The 15,812-nt window shown below is 59.0% G+C and overlaps 2 protein-coding genes across 3 annotated transcripts in view; both read left to right on the top strand.

The window, feature by feature from the left end:
• Positions 1 to 14,710, top strand: part of ARHGEF4 (Rho guanine nucleotide exchange factor 4) — a gene marked incomplete at both ends in the record, with an annotated part of 252,432 nt that extends 237,722 nt beyond the window's left edge. For both annotated transcript variants that reach the window (XM_082657992.1, XM_082657993.1), the window contains 9 exons: positions 6,960 to 7,139; positions 8,065 to 8,241; positions 8,314 to 8,493; positions 9,839 to 10,071; positions 10,353 to 10,482; positions 12,170 to 12,301; positions 13,028 to 13,271; positions 13,940 to 14,017; positions 14,559 to 14,710. In XM_082657992.1, coding sequence (XP_082514118.1) covers positions 6,960 to 7,139; positions 8,065 to 8,241; positions 8,314 to 8,493; positions 9,839 to 10,071; positions 10,353 to 10,482; positions 12,170 to 12,301; positions 13,028 to 13,271; positions 13,940 to 14,017; positions 14,559 to 14,710 — 1,506 coding nt within the window. The remainder of the gene's footprint in view (positions 1 to 6,959; positions 7,140 to 8,064; positions 8,242 to 8,313; positions 8,494 to 9,838; positions 10,072 to 10,352; positions 10,483 to 12,169; positions 12,302 to 13,027; positions 13,272 to 13,939; positions 14,018 to 14,558) is intronic.
• On the top strand, positions 2,899 to 3,069 carry SMIM39 (small integral membrane protein 39; the record flags this gene model as incomplete). The annotated part of the gene is made up of 1 exon (XM_082658231.1): positions 2,899 to 3,069. One exon carries the CDS (start codon positions 2,899 to 2,901, stop codon positions 3,067 to 3,069), a length of 171 nt encoding a protein of 56 aa, XP_082514357.1.
• Positions 14,711 to 15,812: the final 1,102 nt, after the last annotated feature.

Genomic DNA, 15,812 nt, shown 5'->3' with positions numbered 1-15,812 from the left:
GAAGCCACCTCTCAGTCCTCCATCCCGGCCCAGGTTCAAGGTTCTTCTGCCACTTAACGTCTCCCAGGCTGCTCAGCTGCACAGGGGACACAAGCATCATCCCAGAGCTGAGCCGTGGCTGAAGTCCTGAAGCTCGCCCCCGAGGCCAGGCAGCAGCAGGAAGGTCCTGTAGACCCACAGCACTCAGTGCTGCGCTGACCAGTGGCTTCCTGGAACCACTCTGACTGGTGGCCTGAGGTCACACAGCCCACCGTGCCCTCCTTCCTGGGTGTCCGATGGCTCTGCAACCACAGGGGCACAATGACTCAAGTCAGGGGTCCGAGCCACACCCCACCAGAGGCGTCACACAGTCTTACCAGTGCTGGGATTTGGGGCAATAGGGAGTCCCCACAATCCTTGTGAGAGCTTGAAGGGAGAAAATCTTGAGCCAGTCATTTGAAGAACTGGGCAGGAAAAGAAGACTCTTTCCCCCAACTAGACAGATAGGCCCAGTTGAACCTTCAGACCTGAGGGGGGCAGACAGCCTCTCTGGACACATCCCAACCCTCCTCTGCCACACACACAGGTACCCACCTGCGCACATACATCCCGGCGTCCACTTGCACTCTTCAGCAGGATGGTGACGTCCACAGGCACCATCGTCTCTACTCACTCACATGCATGTAGAGCCGGCACACACACAGGGAACCTGAACATACAGCCACCCACAAGGGAACACCCAGCCTCTGCACGTAATCCCTCCATGGGCTTCTCCTGCCCCAGGAGCCTCAGAGCTGAGCATGGAGCCTGGAAACCTCTGCCCACTTCTGAGCTGCTTTTCAGTCTCCTCGGCCCCCTCAGCTGCTGCCTCCTGACCCATCAGAGGGGCTCGGTGACCGTGACAGAGCTCCTCACTGTGGATGGAATGACAGGCTTGCACATGAGCTCTGAGCCCTGCAAGGTTAAGGTTGCAAGCTCTGTCTGGGAGGCAGTAGAAACCCCCGGGTACCTGACATAGGGTTTTTTCCAAAAGCTGCTGAACCACGTGCAGAAGAATGAAATTGGACCCTCAAAAATCAACTCAAAATGGGATTAAAGACTCAAATGTAAGACCTGAAACCATTAACCTACTAGAAGAAAACAGGGGGAAAAGCTTCTTGGCATTGTTCTGGGCCATGATTTTTGTATATGACACATTTGAAAAGCACAGGCAGCAAAAGCAAAAATAGACAAGTGGGATTGCATCAAACTAAAAAGCTTTGCACAGTAAAAGAAACCATCAACAGAGTGAAAAGGCAACCTATGGGGTGGGAAAATATATTTGCAAACCGTATATCTGATAAAGGGTTAATATCCAAAATCTCTAAGGCACTCACAACTCAATAGAGAAAAAAAAAAAGAACCCAAAAAACAAACCAGAAATAATAATAGTAATAACCCAATTAAAAAATGGGCAAAGAGACCTGAATAGACATCTCTTAAAAGAAAATGCCCAACGTTACTGGACATTCAAATATCAGGGAAAGGCAAACCAAAACCATAATGAGACATTACCTCACAGCTTACAATGGCTATTATTAAAAAGACAAAAGATAAGTGCTCTTGAGGATGTGGGAAAAGAAACCCTTACACACCGTTGCTGGGAATGTAAACTGGTGCAACCACTTTGGACAACAGTGTGGACGTTCCTCAGAAAGTTTAAAATAGAACTATTATACGCTCCAGCAATCCCATTTCTGGATGTATATCCAAAGGAAATGAAATCAGGATCTTGAAGAGATATTTGCACTCCCATGTTCACTGCAGCATTATTCACAATAGTCAAGATATGGAAACACCTAAGTGTCCGTCAGCGGATGAATGGATGAAGGATAATGTGGTATATATATTATTCAGCCTTAAAAAAGAAGGAAATCCTGCCCTTTGCAACGAGGTGGATGAACCTAGAGAACATTATGCTAAGTGACACAGAAAGACAAAGACTGCATGATTGCACTTATATGTGTAATCTAAAAGTCAAACTCACAGAATCTGAGAGTAGAGTGGCTGCCAGGGGCTGGGGGAGAGAGAAATGGGAAGATGTTGGTCAAAGAGTACAAAGTTTTAATTACGCAAGATGAATAAGTTCTGGGGATCTCATGTACAGGATGGTGAGTATTGTTAACAGTACTGTATTGTACTTAAAATTTGCTGAGTGGTTAGTTCTTAAAGTGTTCTCACCACACAGACAAAATGGTAACTCTGTGAGGAGATGGAAATGGTAATCCAGCCACCACAGTGGCTTGATTGTGGTGGTCATTTTACAGTGTATATCAAGTCGTACGCCTTAAATATATACAATTTTTGTCAATCATACCTCAGTGAAACTGGGGAGGGAGGGTTAGCGGCTGAAGAAGCCAGCTGCTTTCCCATAGGAACAAAATGCCGCTCTGATGGGCAAGGTCAGTAGGAGAGGTTCTGAGTCAGGGCCTTTCTGGAGCATCTCAACACGGATCCGCCAGTCTGTCCAGAGTTCAAATTCTTGGACGAGTTTATGACAGAGCAAATCGACCTTTCAGAGCCGCATTTACTCATCTGTGCTGTCGGGGCCAAGGGCAGCCCTTGGTGTTAGGACTCAGAACCCCTGGCCCCCGGCACCCTAAGCGCCACCGTGGTCATCTATGCGCCCGGCCCGCGCGGAGCCAGGACCGCGGAGACCCCTCGGGTGGAGACGCCCGGCCCGGCCCCGCCCCCAGCCCCGCCCCCGCCGGCGGCCGGGTCGCTGGGCCGGGTCTTGGGGGACGCGGCGCGCGCGGCGAGGGAGAAGCCCCGGCCCGGGGAGAGCGGCGGCTCCGCCCCCGCTCTGGGCGCTCCGGCAGCCCCGCGGCCGACCTGTCGCGGCGGGATCCCCGGGCGCGCGGAGCCGGGAGGCTGGGCGCCATGGCCAGGGCCCCGCAGTCCCGGCGCCGCCCAGCGCCGCCCGGGAGCGTCCTGCGCGCCCTCCTGCGCTGCAACCTGCCCCCCGGCGCCCAGCGCGTGGTGGTCTTCGCCGTGCTGGCGCTGCTTGTGCTCATCAATGTCGTGCTGATATTCCTGCTGGCCTTCCGCTGACCGCCGGGGTGAGTGGCGCCGGCGTGGGCCCCCTCCGCCGCTGCGCGTGTTTCCTGCCGCCCGGCTCCGGCTGTGGCCGCCCCAGCCCCCAGCTGCCCGAGGCGGGGCCCCGAGAGCCCTGCACCGCCCCACGAGGGGAGGCCTACACCTCAAACCCGTGCGCTGGAGCCCGTCTGTGTGCGCGTCCCCCGGGGCACGGCCGGGTGGGTGACTTAGGGGCGCGGTGATACGTGCCATGGGGTCCTTAATGTCTGTCTCGTGTGTGTGTGTGTGTGTGTGTGTGTGTGTGTGTGTGTGTGTGTGTGTGTGTGTGTGTGTGTGTGAGACTGAGGGTGCAGATGCCGCTGTGGCCGCAGCTGTCTGGTTGTCAGGGAACCTCGCACATGTGACCACCGTGTGAGCGGACCTGGACATGCCTTTCTGTGCGGGTTGAGAGATGTCTGAGGATGAGTGGGCTCCTCTGCTTATGTTGCCTGCAGTTGCTTTTCCCACTTTAGGTGTTAGATAAGTGGTCTCAGTCAGCGTGCCCCCCACTGCAGGCAGGCCGCCCCCCACCCTGCCCCTTGCATGTGGGCACCCCTGGGCTGCGTGTGCGGGGGCCCGTGGGATCTGCGTTGTGTTCCCAGACTGTCGGCATGGACTCCTCCACCAGCGTGCATGTGTGAGACAGCTGGGAGGTGGGGCAGGGTGGGGAGGGTGATGGGTGGTCATCAGGGGGCGCTTTGAGGCAGAGCCTGGCTTTCCCAGCCCTGTCAAACTCTCAGAGGCACAAAAGGGGATCCAGCACCCTGTCCCTGGCTTGTCTTCGTCCTGAAATTGCCCCCCGCCGTCCGGGACAGTCCCCCACCTGCCTCCACATAAACACCCCATACCTCAGAGCCAGCGTATGCTCCCCACTGCCAGGCCAGGAGGGAGCCCGGAAGCCTCGCCCCTGGCCCTGCCCAGCCTGAGTTTTGGCTTCAGTGCAGCTGCACCTCAAACAGAGTGCCAGGAAGGGCCTCTGTCCAGAAGCCCACCCAGCACTGGCCCTGGCAGCCTCCAGGCTGTCCTGAAAGTGGAATGTGTCTCTGACCTCTTGGAGCTGCATCTTGTCTTAGTGACGTCACATAAATGGTTAATGTCATAGCTGTGCCTTGTCTGAGCACCTCCTATTTGTGGAGCTACACGGGAGACTGGTGACCCAGGTACAGCACACTGTTACTCTGGGTTCTGATGGGGACCGAGGCACGGGGATATCAGGGGAGTTGCTCATGGCTGTGTGTCTATCAAGTCCCCTGTGCCCAGCAAGTCGCTGGGACAAGGAAGTGACAAAGGTCACCCTACCCTACCCCCTGCCATCAAGGGCTTCTAGGTGACGGGTCAGGATGGGTATGGGGGCTTGTCCATAAAGGCGTAAGGAAGCCTGCCCCTTTGCCCCACACCTGGAGCCCTTCCCAAAGCTGAGCAGGAGACCACCTGCGGAGGACCCGCACCTCTCCGCAAAGGCTGGCGGAATAAAGCGGGAGCAGGCAGGAGGCACTGGGCCATGCAAGCGGGGATTTTGCTCAGGACTCATTTGAGGGAAGGTGGGGACAGGGGGAGATGCCTGACCTGATTAATAATCATGTGGGACTAACCTGGGAAGGGAACTGGTCAGAAGCTGGGCTGTGTGGGGTGTGTCTGCAGTGCTTCCTCCCTGCCTGGGCTCTAGCAGTGGGGACTACCTCCACGCTGTCCTGGAGACTAGCGCGTGCAGCTCGTGTGACCTGAGGATGGACGGCATCCGCCTGCGATCTAGCAGATTGTTCTCAAGAGATCAGAGTGTAGCATCCCATTAGCCAGCCTGTGAATGTGCACTGGCAGGTGCGTGCCGGAACAGGGAGTCTCAGAACACCCACTTCCCCAGGATCAAAACTACAAAGCTTAATAAACCAGAAGTTTTGTTCCCTGCCAGATTCAAACCTCAGGTTACAAAAGCAGCTCCAGGGGTGAACCCTCCCCAGTCTCCGTAACTCATCACTCAGAACGTACAAGCCTTCCCAAATAGTCTCCATCCTGATGGGCCAAGTCACCCTTGGTCACTGTCCCTGTACGGGAATGTTCACCTGCAGCCACGTCCTCATTGGCTCAACTGCACCACCTTTGAGCCACTCTGCTTCCTCTTGGTCTAGGGCCAGATCCTCTGAGGGCTGGATGGCAGCCCGCTTGTGCCCGTGTGCCGGCTGTGGGCCGCCCAGCCTGATGCCTGCTCCCGGGCTGCAGCTGGCCAGCTCTTCTCACGTGGCCTCGCTGAATCCTCTGGTCTCATCCTGGCCGCACTGCAGCCCGGAGGTTTCTCCCTGCAGAAGAGGACAAGCCTGTAGGAGGTCTTCTTAGCTGGGATGAGTACAGTGGTTTCTTGAGGAGGCCTGCAGCCCCCAGGATTAGCCCAGTGCTGTCTGCCCAGGGTCCCTGGGTGGGCCACGGGAATCTGCAGCCCTTGAACAGCTGCTGCTGTGAGGATGGGTGTACACGTAAGCTGTGGATTATTCTGAAGAGTGGTTTCACTGGGGTTTGGAGCAGGTTTAAACCCAAGAAAACATGAAGAACCTCATGGTGGTTTGTGAGCGTGCTTTCTCAGGCCCTACCCTGGAGGAAGGGCCCAGCCTGAGTGCGCTCCAGTACCCAAGCAGCCCCTGCTTCTCACCCTGTCCCTTTGGGGTGCCGTGGAGACAAGTGACCCCCCGCTGGGCAGCAGCTCAGAGGAGGAAACAGCACAGAGGCCGTGCCTGGTGATGCCCCAAGGCCTTGACTGCTTAGCCAAAGAGCCAGCTCAGGTCTGTGACAGTCAGAGCCGACACCTGGTCCCAGTAGCGAGGGGCACGAACCTCACCTCCTGGGCAGCCCCCAGCCCACTGCTCAGGAGGTGGGCTGCCCGAAGCTCACGGAGCCACTCGTCATTCACGGAGTAGACACTCAGCCCACATTACATGAGCAGGGAGGAGTCAGCCCAGTGCAAAATGGAGCTCTGAGCACAAGGGCTGCCTGGGAGGGGAGCGTCCCTCCTAATGCGATTTCTGATCCTGCGGAGGGAGGAACCACGCCAGTCATTTCCGGAGAGAGAAATCAATATAGAGAATTGTCAGCCAGGTGTAAAGTGGGTGACTCAGTCATGAAGTGCTCAGGAACAGCCCTGAGGTTTCTGTGACAGAGGTGGCAACTGCGAGATGTTCCCTCCTCTCTAGAGCTGGGGAATGAAGGAACTAGACTGGAGTAATTAAAACTGAGAATTCTGTGAGCTGGAGGCCTAGAACTCTGAGGAGGGGGGCTGCTCAGCTGGTGCCGAGGGGGCCGAGACTGGCTCTGCAGGCGTTCAAAAAACACTGCAGACCGGATCCAGCTACTGCAGTGGCTGGGCACCAGCAGACCTGGGGAAGCGGTGTTTGCTGCTAATCAGGTGGTAGACTGCAGGTCCACAAGAAGCCACTAGGAAGGAGCAAGCCCCCTCCCTCTCCAGTTCTCAGGTCCCCTCTGATGCCACAGGGGACGGCCGGCACAAGCAGAGATGCAGCCGGCAGTGCCCCAGGCCAGCCTCACGGAGCACAGCAGAGACACGGGGGAAGCTGAGAGGCAATAGTTTAATCACGGCCCAGGGGGGACGGGAAGAAGGTGTGCCCTGTGTGCAGGAGGGGGCAGCTTGCTCGCCCTCAGATTCTGTGGCTCCCCAGGATTCTAGCAGTCAAGGATCAAGTTCACCGCCAGTCTAGACATGCCCTGGGCACAGCCCTGCCTCCCGAAGAGCGGCTGGCTCAGCGGGAGCCTCCGTCCGCCCCTCTGTACCACGAGTCAGGATCCCCCCTTCCCAGGGGTGGGGGACAGAGGGCAGGAACACCCTCACCCCTGTGACCTGCCCTCCCTGGTTCTCTCCACAGCTCATCAGTGATGGCAGTGTGGTCTGTGCTGAAGCACTCTGGGACCATGTCACCATGGATGACCAGGAACTGGGCTTCAACGCCGGGGACGTCATCGAAGTAATGGATGCCACCAACAGAGAGTGGTGGTGGGGCCGGGTCGCTGACGGCGAGGGCTGGTTTCCAGCAAGCTTTGTGCGGGTACGCACTGGCCCGAGCTTCTCCTAGCCCCGTAAAGAGGCAGCTGGCTCTGCTCAGCAGTGCAAGCCTGAAACTGCTCTGGGGTCTGGGGTGCTGTGTGTGGACCTCCCACTCATAGCTGCGCTGGGACTGCAGGCTGGGGGCTGGGTGGGCGGGTGGGTGTCGGGAAGCCCAGCCTGGGAATCGAGACACAGCCTTCCTCCTGCGCCACCACCAACTCCATCCCTGCCCCTGCCCCTCCCTCCAGGAGTCCTCAGCGGCCAGTGAAGAACGGGTCAGAAAAGTGGTCCCCTCCGGGCGCGGGGGGGTCTGTGTGTTAGAGTACAGCCGCCACAGCCAGCTGGGCTTCCCAGGCATCTGCAAAGCGCTGTGCAGACCATCTGCGCGGGGCATCTCAGTTCTAACTTTCACAACAGTCCTGGGATCTGGGAGCCATCGCTACGCCTGAGGAAACTGAGGCAGGGACAAGCTAAGTCTTTAACCCAAGAGATCACGGGAGCGAACCCAGACCTAAGGCAGCCTTTGGTCTCCAGGGAAGGAATCCAGGCGCAGGCTCCAAACCAGGCAGAGGGCCGTGGGGAGGGGAGTGCTTCTCCTGCCCCAGACCTCCCGGAGGAACAGCGCTCTCTGCACCCGGAGCCTTTCCTAGCTACAGTCCCAGAGCTGGCAAGGCCACATCACCCGTCTGCTTCCTTCACAGCCCCTAGAGGGCCCAGTATGAGCAGGCGCCGGTTCAGAGGCCCTGCAGTGAGCGTGTGCCCGGTTCCGAGCACTATGCCTCGCAGAGCCGAATGTAAGGGGGAAGCCGGGGAACGGGGCGCCTTCGGACCTGGCGTCTCCTGTCCTTGCGGGCACTGTGCGGGTGACGGAGCGGCTTCCTGCCCCTGCGGTCCCGAGGGACGCTGACCGGCCGCGTTGCCTGCAGCTGCGGGTGAACCAGGACGAGCCGGCGGACGACGCGGCGCTGGGGACCGGGCACGGCGGGGCCGGGCACGGCGGGGCTGAGGCGCAGAGCAGCAAGGACCAGATGCGGACCAACGTCATCAACGAGATCCTCAGCACCGAGCGGGACTACATCAAGCACCTGCGCGACATCTGCGAGGTGAGGCTCGCGGGCTGGCGGGGCTGGGGGTGGAGGGGACCCGGAGGTGAGCCTGACCGCCCGCGCCCCCAGGGCTACCTCAGGCAGTGTCGCAAGCGCGTGGACATGTTCAGCGAGGAGCAGCTGCGAACCATCTTCGGGAACATCGAGGACATCTACCGGTGCCAGAAGGCCTTCGTGAAGGCGCTGGAGCAGAAGTTCAACCGGGAGCGGCCACACCTGAGCGAGCTGGGCGCCTGCTTCCTGGAACACGTGAGCAGCCCGCCCTGGGACCCCGCCCCCGAGGCCCTCACCCTGTGCGGTAGCCCCTGAACCCCCCATCTCTGCTGGGGGCTCTGCCCTGCCCCACCATCCCTGGCCCCGACCGCTGTCACCCTTCCACTCTGCTTTAGAAGTTTCTCTGCTTCTGGGGGTCTGGGTGGGGTGAGGTGGGCAAACCAAGCTGGAGAAGGCTCCTTGGAGCAGGCAGGCCTAGGCTTTGGCCCCGGAAAGGATCTGCTTGGGACAGAGGTGGGCTGGGCCACCTGCTGAACACCCTAAGGGCTGTTCCTAGCGAATTCTGGGATTCCTCTCACAGTGAGCACACTGGAATTGAGGTTGAATTAGTTCTTACTTCCACTCTAAATGCCAGTTGACATTTTAGCCAAGGTTCATTGGACTCATCTGGGCTAGGTGGACTCCTTGTTTTCATCCCTTTCCTGTGGCAGTCATGTGGGGCTGAGCAGAGGATGCCTAGCTCAGCCCATCAGGGACAACCTGGGCTCCTTTCCGACTGCTAGCAGTGGGGGGTTGGGGAGGCCCTTCCACCCCTCTCCAGTGGCAGGAGGAAAGCTGAGGAGGGTGACCTCAGAAGCAGGTGGTGGGTCTGGGTACCTGAGTGAGTGTGGGAATTTGGGTCCTGTATTATTCATCAGGCAGAGTTGTGACAAGGGAATGGGAAACAGGGCATGTCTAACAGGCACGCTATCAGCATTACCCAGTGGGACCATCACAGCAGCCTGCCAGGCAGCCAGCTACCCTCCTTTTCCACCTAAGTCCACGAAGTCCTAGGTCAGACCTAGGTCTCCCTCTGGCTCCAGGTAGATGAAAGTTACACACAAAAGCAGGCACAGTGAGTCTCCCGTACAACACACGCAACGTGGATATATCTCTCTCACATGGTGTTGAGTAAAGTTTGACAGCGGCTGTGTTCAGATGTGAGGCCAGAGCTTTGTGAGGAAGAAGCAAAACACTGGGCTGAGGAGGAAGACAGCCCGGGAGGCACAGCCGTCGGGGTCTCTCTTAATCTTCCTCTCTCTCCTTTTGGGCCGTGATATCCCTTCCTTATTAGTATCATTGATTTCACCCAGAAACCTGGCATACTGTCAAAATATCTGCTGAGGGCCCTGCAGAGAAAGCTAGGTGGCGACAGGCAAGCGCATGCCTGAGTTTTCTGGGGTCTTTCACGTCCCTGGGCACGATTCTGCGTGGCTTGTGCCCAGAGACGTAGGTAGACAGAGCCTGGGCTCCCTGAGCTGCCTCCCGCCCCCGCCCCCACACTGCCCATGGCCTGGTGGGGTCAGGAGGCAGCCGTCCTCACCTCCAGCTGTGCCCACAGCAAGCGGATTTCCAGATCTACTCAGAGTACTGCAACAACCACCCCAACGCCTGCGTGGAGCTCTCACGCCTCGCCAAGCTCAGCAAGTACGTGTACTTCTTCGAGGCCTGCCGGCTGCTGCAGAAGATGATCGACATCTCCCTGGACGGCTTCCTGCTGACACCTGTGCAGAAGATCTGCAAGTACCCTCTGCAGCTGGCTGAGCTGCTCAAGTACACGCACCCCCAGCACAGGTAGGAGGGTGCTGGGGGAGGTTTGTTGAGGCTTTTAGTGTGCTGGGCACTACTGCGGGCACTGGGGTGACAGCACAGACCGAAACGTACAATTCCAGCCTTCGTGAGCTGTCCTTGCAGTGAGGGGCTGGGCTGAATAAAGTTGAATAGGATATTAAGTTCTGCTCTGTGCCTCTTTTATGGAGAAGATGGGGGTATGCACTTGATGGGTGGAGAAATGGCACAAGGGCACAGCCCCAGAGGGATCTCGTAAGCCCTCTTCCACCTCTGTTCCGCCCCAGGGATTTCAAGGACGTGGAAGCTGCCTTACATGCCATGAAGAATGTGGCCCAGCTCATCAACGAACGGAAACGGAGACTTGAAAACATCGACAAGATCGCTCAGTGGCAGAGCTCCATAGAGGACTGGGAGGTGAGGGCCCAACACCCCCAGAAAATGCCGTGGGGCTTGGCCTTGGCTTTAAAACCATGCTTGCCCCTGAGAAACCTAGGAGGGCGCTGAAGCAGGGGGCCATGCTCCTAGGAGCCAGCAAACAGGAGCTAGTGTCAGGAGGGAGAGCTGGGGCTCTGCAGGGCCAGCCCGGCCCGTGTCCGAGCCCCAGGCCTTGAGCGCTGCTCCCGGAGCAGGCCTGCTGGCCTCCTTCCTGGTGAAGAGCTCAGGGCACGTGTAAAATGCCACATGCTCCTCTCAGGGTGCAGCCAGCCAGCCTCTGGGGACAGGCTGGGCCCCCAAGTTCGAGTTAACTTCTGGGGCTCCCAACAGAAGGGGCCAGGCTTGCCACAGTGTGACCAGAGACGGACTGCCACCGGTCGGAGGAGCCTTCTGGTTCCGTTTTCCTGGCATACACAATCCCCTCACGTGGGCCAGTCTCATCTTCTAAGGCAGCACGGATGCCTGAACTAACGGCGACGGTCCTGTCCTGTTCTCTCCAACCCCGCCCACCAACCGTAAAATCTGTGAAAAAACAAGATTCCTAGGCCCCATCCTAGAAATACGGAATTAGACTCCCTGAGAGGGGGGCTGAGTGTTTGATTTGTGTTTTGTTTTGGGTGCCTGGCTTTTGCTTTCCTGATGATTGGTTCTGAGGCCCAGCCCTGACCAAGGACCCTCACAAACTCACTTATCCCAAACTGAGTGGCTGCCAATAGCGCCTGGCTGTGGTTTGCATTTTCCTGGAGGAACTGGGCGCTGTAGGGCTTCATCTGAAAGTGTGAAGTCTGATGATAGGAATTCAGGTACTAAGTAACACTGAGCCAGAGGAAAACCTCCGAAACCCCTTTTAAAAGACAGGCCTCGGAAGTGACTTCCAGCCAGGTCTAATTGTTCTCTAGAGCCACACTGTCCAAAGTACCGTGTGAGCCACATAGGGAATTTTGTATGTGTTAGGATCTATCTTAAAAATGAAAAAAAGGGGCTTCCCTGGTGGCGCAGTGGTTGAGAGTCCACCTGCCGATGCAGGGGATGCAGGTTCGTGCCCCGGTCCGGGAGGGTCCCACATGCTGTGGAGCGGCTGGGCCCGTGAGCCATGGCCGCTGAGCCTGCGCATCCGGAGCCTGTGCTCCGCAGCAGGAGAGGCCACAACAGTGAGAGGCCCGCGTACCGCCAAAAAAGAAAAAGAAAAAAACAGGTGAAACTAACTTTAATGATGTTTCGTTTAACCCAGTATATCCAAAATATCATTTCCACATGTAATCAACATATAAAATACCATTGGTGAAATAGTCACAGTCTTGATTTCATACTAAGTCTTAAAAATCGGTGTATAGTTTTCCTAAATGACACCTTGATAGGGATTAGCCACATTGCGAATGCTCACGCCACTGACTGCTGTGGGGCCTCATTTAACGGAGATGACCGACTCCTAGGCCAAACCGCCTTCTGACTCCACCCCACTTCCTCGGGCTTCAAGAGCAACCCCCTCCTCTATGGCCTGCTGCTTGCTGCAGACCCTGGCCCGACGGGGGCCGTGGGCAGGCAGGGCCAGTAAGGACCCCACCTACCGAGCCAGCAGTAGAGGCAGGATGCCGAGCCCAGCAGAGCCTTGCTCTAAGCCCCAGGATGGGAGCACTCAGCTCACGGCTCCCCTTGGGTCCCCCAGGGAGAAGATCTCCTGGTCAGGAGCTCAGAACTCATCCACTCGGGGGAGCTGACTCGTGTCACACAGCCACAAGCCAAGAGCCAGCAGAGGATGTTTTTTCTCTTTGACCACCAGCTCATCTACTGTAAGAAGGTACCAGAGTCACTCTTCCCTGCTAGATGCACCTGTTTAGAGCAGGAATGGAGGGAGTGAGGTCGAGGGCTGGGAGCAGCTGCCCAGAGAAAATGAGACACACACACGCACGCACGCACGCGTGAGCCTAGTGGCCCAGGGACCAGAGGGTGGCCCTCAGAGTCTGACCGGCGCGCAGTGCTGTTAAGAATACCCTCCTTCCTGAAGAGCCCCTGCTCGCTTCTCAAGCCAGCCCTTCTCTTCCTGCAAACCTCAGCTTCCCCTTCCCAACCCTGGGATCCTCTGTTCCAGCTGCCTCCAGGCCTCCTCTTCGCTGCTGGCTTCTACTCCCCTTTCAAAACATGGCACAAGTGGCTGGGCAGCCCTCCTGAGCGCTGGCTCTGGCCTGGCCTCGGTAGACTGATGCTCTCCTTTGCTGCGCACTGTGGGCCCTGGCCTGCTGCCTGTCTCCGTGGCTGCCTCCCCGTGAGGCTGGGGGTGTTTAGAGACCCCCAGGCCAGCCAGTAAATGTTAACTCAAGGAGCGCCTCCTTCGCCATGGGTTCAGCATGTGGTCGTGGGCCAAGCCAGGCTCGCTCTCCCTCCCGAGATCACTTTCTGCAGCCCGCTGGCCCTTATGGTCACAGGGCAGAAGGTGAGGCAGGGCCTCGGACGCGGTCAGGAGGATGGTTCAGGCCGCGGGGCCGGGCAAGCAGGCGGGCCGGGGGGCTCACGGCGTCTCTGGCAGGACCTTCTCCGCCGGGACGTGCTCTACTACAAGGGCCGACTGGACCTGGATGGCCTGGAACTGGTGGACCTGGAGGACGGGAAGGACGGGGAGCTCCATGTGAGCGTCAGGAACGCCTTCCGGCTGCGCTGCGGCCCCTCGGGGGAGAGCCAGCTGCTGTGCGCCAAGAAGCCCGAGCAGAAGCAGCGCTGGCTCAAGGCCTTCGCCAGGGAGCGGGACCAGGTGCGGCTGGACCAGGAGACAGGTGCGAGAGCCCGCTTGGCCTGGCCCCACCGCGAGGGCCCACCCAGCCCTCCGTGCCCCCGTGCCGGGGAGCCGGCATGACCTTGGGACTGTGAGAGGCCGGTCTCACACGGGCAGAACCTCGGGGTTTGGCGAGGCTCTGGGACACGTCGTGGCTTCGGCCCCAGGCGTGGGTCACTGCCCCCCGCCACACGCGTGCACACACTCCATAGGGTGGGAGCCTCTGCTCAGTTGGAGTGGGAGGTGGGCGCCGGCCTCCAGAGGCCTCCCCCTGCCCCACGTGAGCACGGCATTCCCCTCCTGTCCTTGGGCCCCTGGCCATCACGCTGGGCGGTGACCAGGTCGGTTCTGGATCTGGCAAAGGAGCCGCCTCCACAGGGCCGAGAAAGGACAGTAGGCACCAGCCACGTAGGTGAGCCGGGCAGGGTGAGCGACGGGGCAGGGCGACGAGGGAGGCCGCCGAGAGGTGCACCAGAGCGCCCCTGCGGAGCACGTCCTCCGCCTGGGCGGCCGAGCCAGGCTGGTGGGGCGGGATGCTGAGCCCCCGAGTACCGTGGGCAGGGCCGGGTGCACAGAGACTGCACTGGTGCCAGGGCAAGAGGACCGTGGCAGGGGGAGGAGGGGGGTGTGGGAGGGCAGCTGTGGCTCTCATTTGTGGCCCCTTCTCAGGCTTCTCCATCACCCAGCTACAGAGGAAGCAGGCCATGCTGAATGCCAGCAAGCAGCAGGCTGTCGGGAAGCCCAAAGGTAAGCAGGTGGTGGTCCCACCTCCACCCACAGCAGCCCGGCCCAAAGCAGGGTCAGCTGGGCCTGGGTCCTCAGAGGTGCCCACTGCCCTTTGCAGGTCTGTGTTCCCAAAGGTTGGTGGTGAGGGGCCGCTGGTGAGGGGAAGCCTGCTTAGGCACGCGGTGGATATTCCTGCTCTCCAGCCCCGCAGGCTCCCAGGAGCAGCACGGTGCTGTTCGGTGCCAGCTTTTCCTTCCCCAGGCAGGGCTGCTTCCTGGCAGCCGGCCTAGGCACCTCGTGGCAAGGAACTAACAGCCTGTTCCTACAGAAACGTTAAACGCCCCCCCAAGAGCAGCTCCAGGCCTCACGCCTTCCCACGACCCCTGGCCATCCCCCCTGCAGACCACGGAGGGCAGCCCAGGCCCTTGGGTGTGGTCAGCCCCAGGGGAGCAAGGGTGGGTGTTGGAGGCAGCCCGGGGACGGCCCGCTGCCCCCACAGGCTCTGCCCTGTGCCACGCGGCTCCCAACACACCTCCGACCCCTGCTCTCTTCCCCTGCCCAGCCCTCAGCCGGCCCTACTACCTGACACGCCAGAAGCACCCAGCTCTGCCCACCAGCCTGCCGCAGCAACAGGTCCTGGTGCTGGCAGAGCCCAAGCGGAAGCCGTCCACCTTCTGGCACAGCATCAGCCGGCTGGCGCCCTTCCGCAAGTGAGCCCACGCCCCGCCAATGGCACCATCTGGACCTGCCCCGCCGGCGGGCCTCCAGCTTTTCCTCCCCGGGCTTCCTCTGCCTGTTACGCAGACTGGAGGTGGGAGGTGCGAGGTGCCCCCATTCCCGGTTTCCTCCCCACTACTGGGGCGCTGGAGACGCTGGCTGGAGAGGCAGGCCCCCAGCACGTGAACCTCCCGCCACCCTCTCGGCCTGTGCGGGGCCTCCTGGGAGCCACAGCTCAGAACCACCACCAGGCCAGCACGTGTGAGAATGCCGCTTTGGACCCTCTTCTTGGGACATCTAATCGTCCCTCCTGCCCCTGGTTTCTCTGGGCAGGAGACGTCTCTTGCCTTCGGCCACCTGCAGAGCCAGGCTGTGTACCCCTCTGCCCTCCTGTTCTCCTTGCAGGCCCCCAGCTGGTGAACCAGGCAGCCTGCGTCCCTGGTGGGTGGGAACCAGGAATTCTGCACACAGAAACATCTGGCCCAGAGCCCACCCGTTTTTGCTTCCCAGCCCCTCTCTAGACACTCCTGGCTGCTGGACACCCTCTCTTCACTTGTGATGTGTTTGTTTATAGTGGAAAGAAAACCATAGTCAGCTGAATACTTCTGTCAGGGTTTGTGACCAGTCCACCTGTAGCTGTGGGGTGATTCCAGAACCTGGTTCCAGTATTTTTTGTTCAGATTTTGTTTTTCTAACGGTAGAGAAAAAGAATTGTTAGTGACACAGAAAGACTGCCTTACCCTAAGTGAGCGTGAGAAGCCATAAGGACTGAATTCTGTGGCCCGGCACCCAGGACTGACCCACCCAGAGGCTGGTGGGCATGTGGGTTGGAAGGAAGCCCACATCCCACAGAGGAGGGGCACCAATGAGTGTGGCCAGGGCCTGGCTTGGGGCACGGAGCCGCCCCTGTGGCCCACGGGAATTCAGCAGCATGTACAGTCACTCTTGCACTACACCTTCTCCAAGCCAGAAACCACATTTAATTTCATAAAGAAACTTGTGAAAAATAACCTGGCTGCCGGCCCTTGTTTTCTGTGCATTTTCTCGTCCGTCCCCTCGCCACTTATCTGTTTCTACCCCAGGCCTTTCCTAAGACTAG

Source organism: Grampus griseus (assembly GCF_964374135.1).
Source record: "Grampus griseus genome assembly, chromosome: 7".
NCBI lineage: Eukaryota > Metazoa > Chordata > Mammalia > Artiodactyla > Delphinidae > Grampus > Grampus griseus.
The sequence above is the reverse complement of the archived record's forward strand: the minus strand, read 5'-3'. Positions and strand labels throughout refer to the sequence as shown.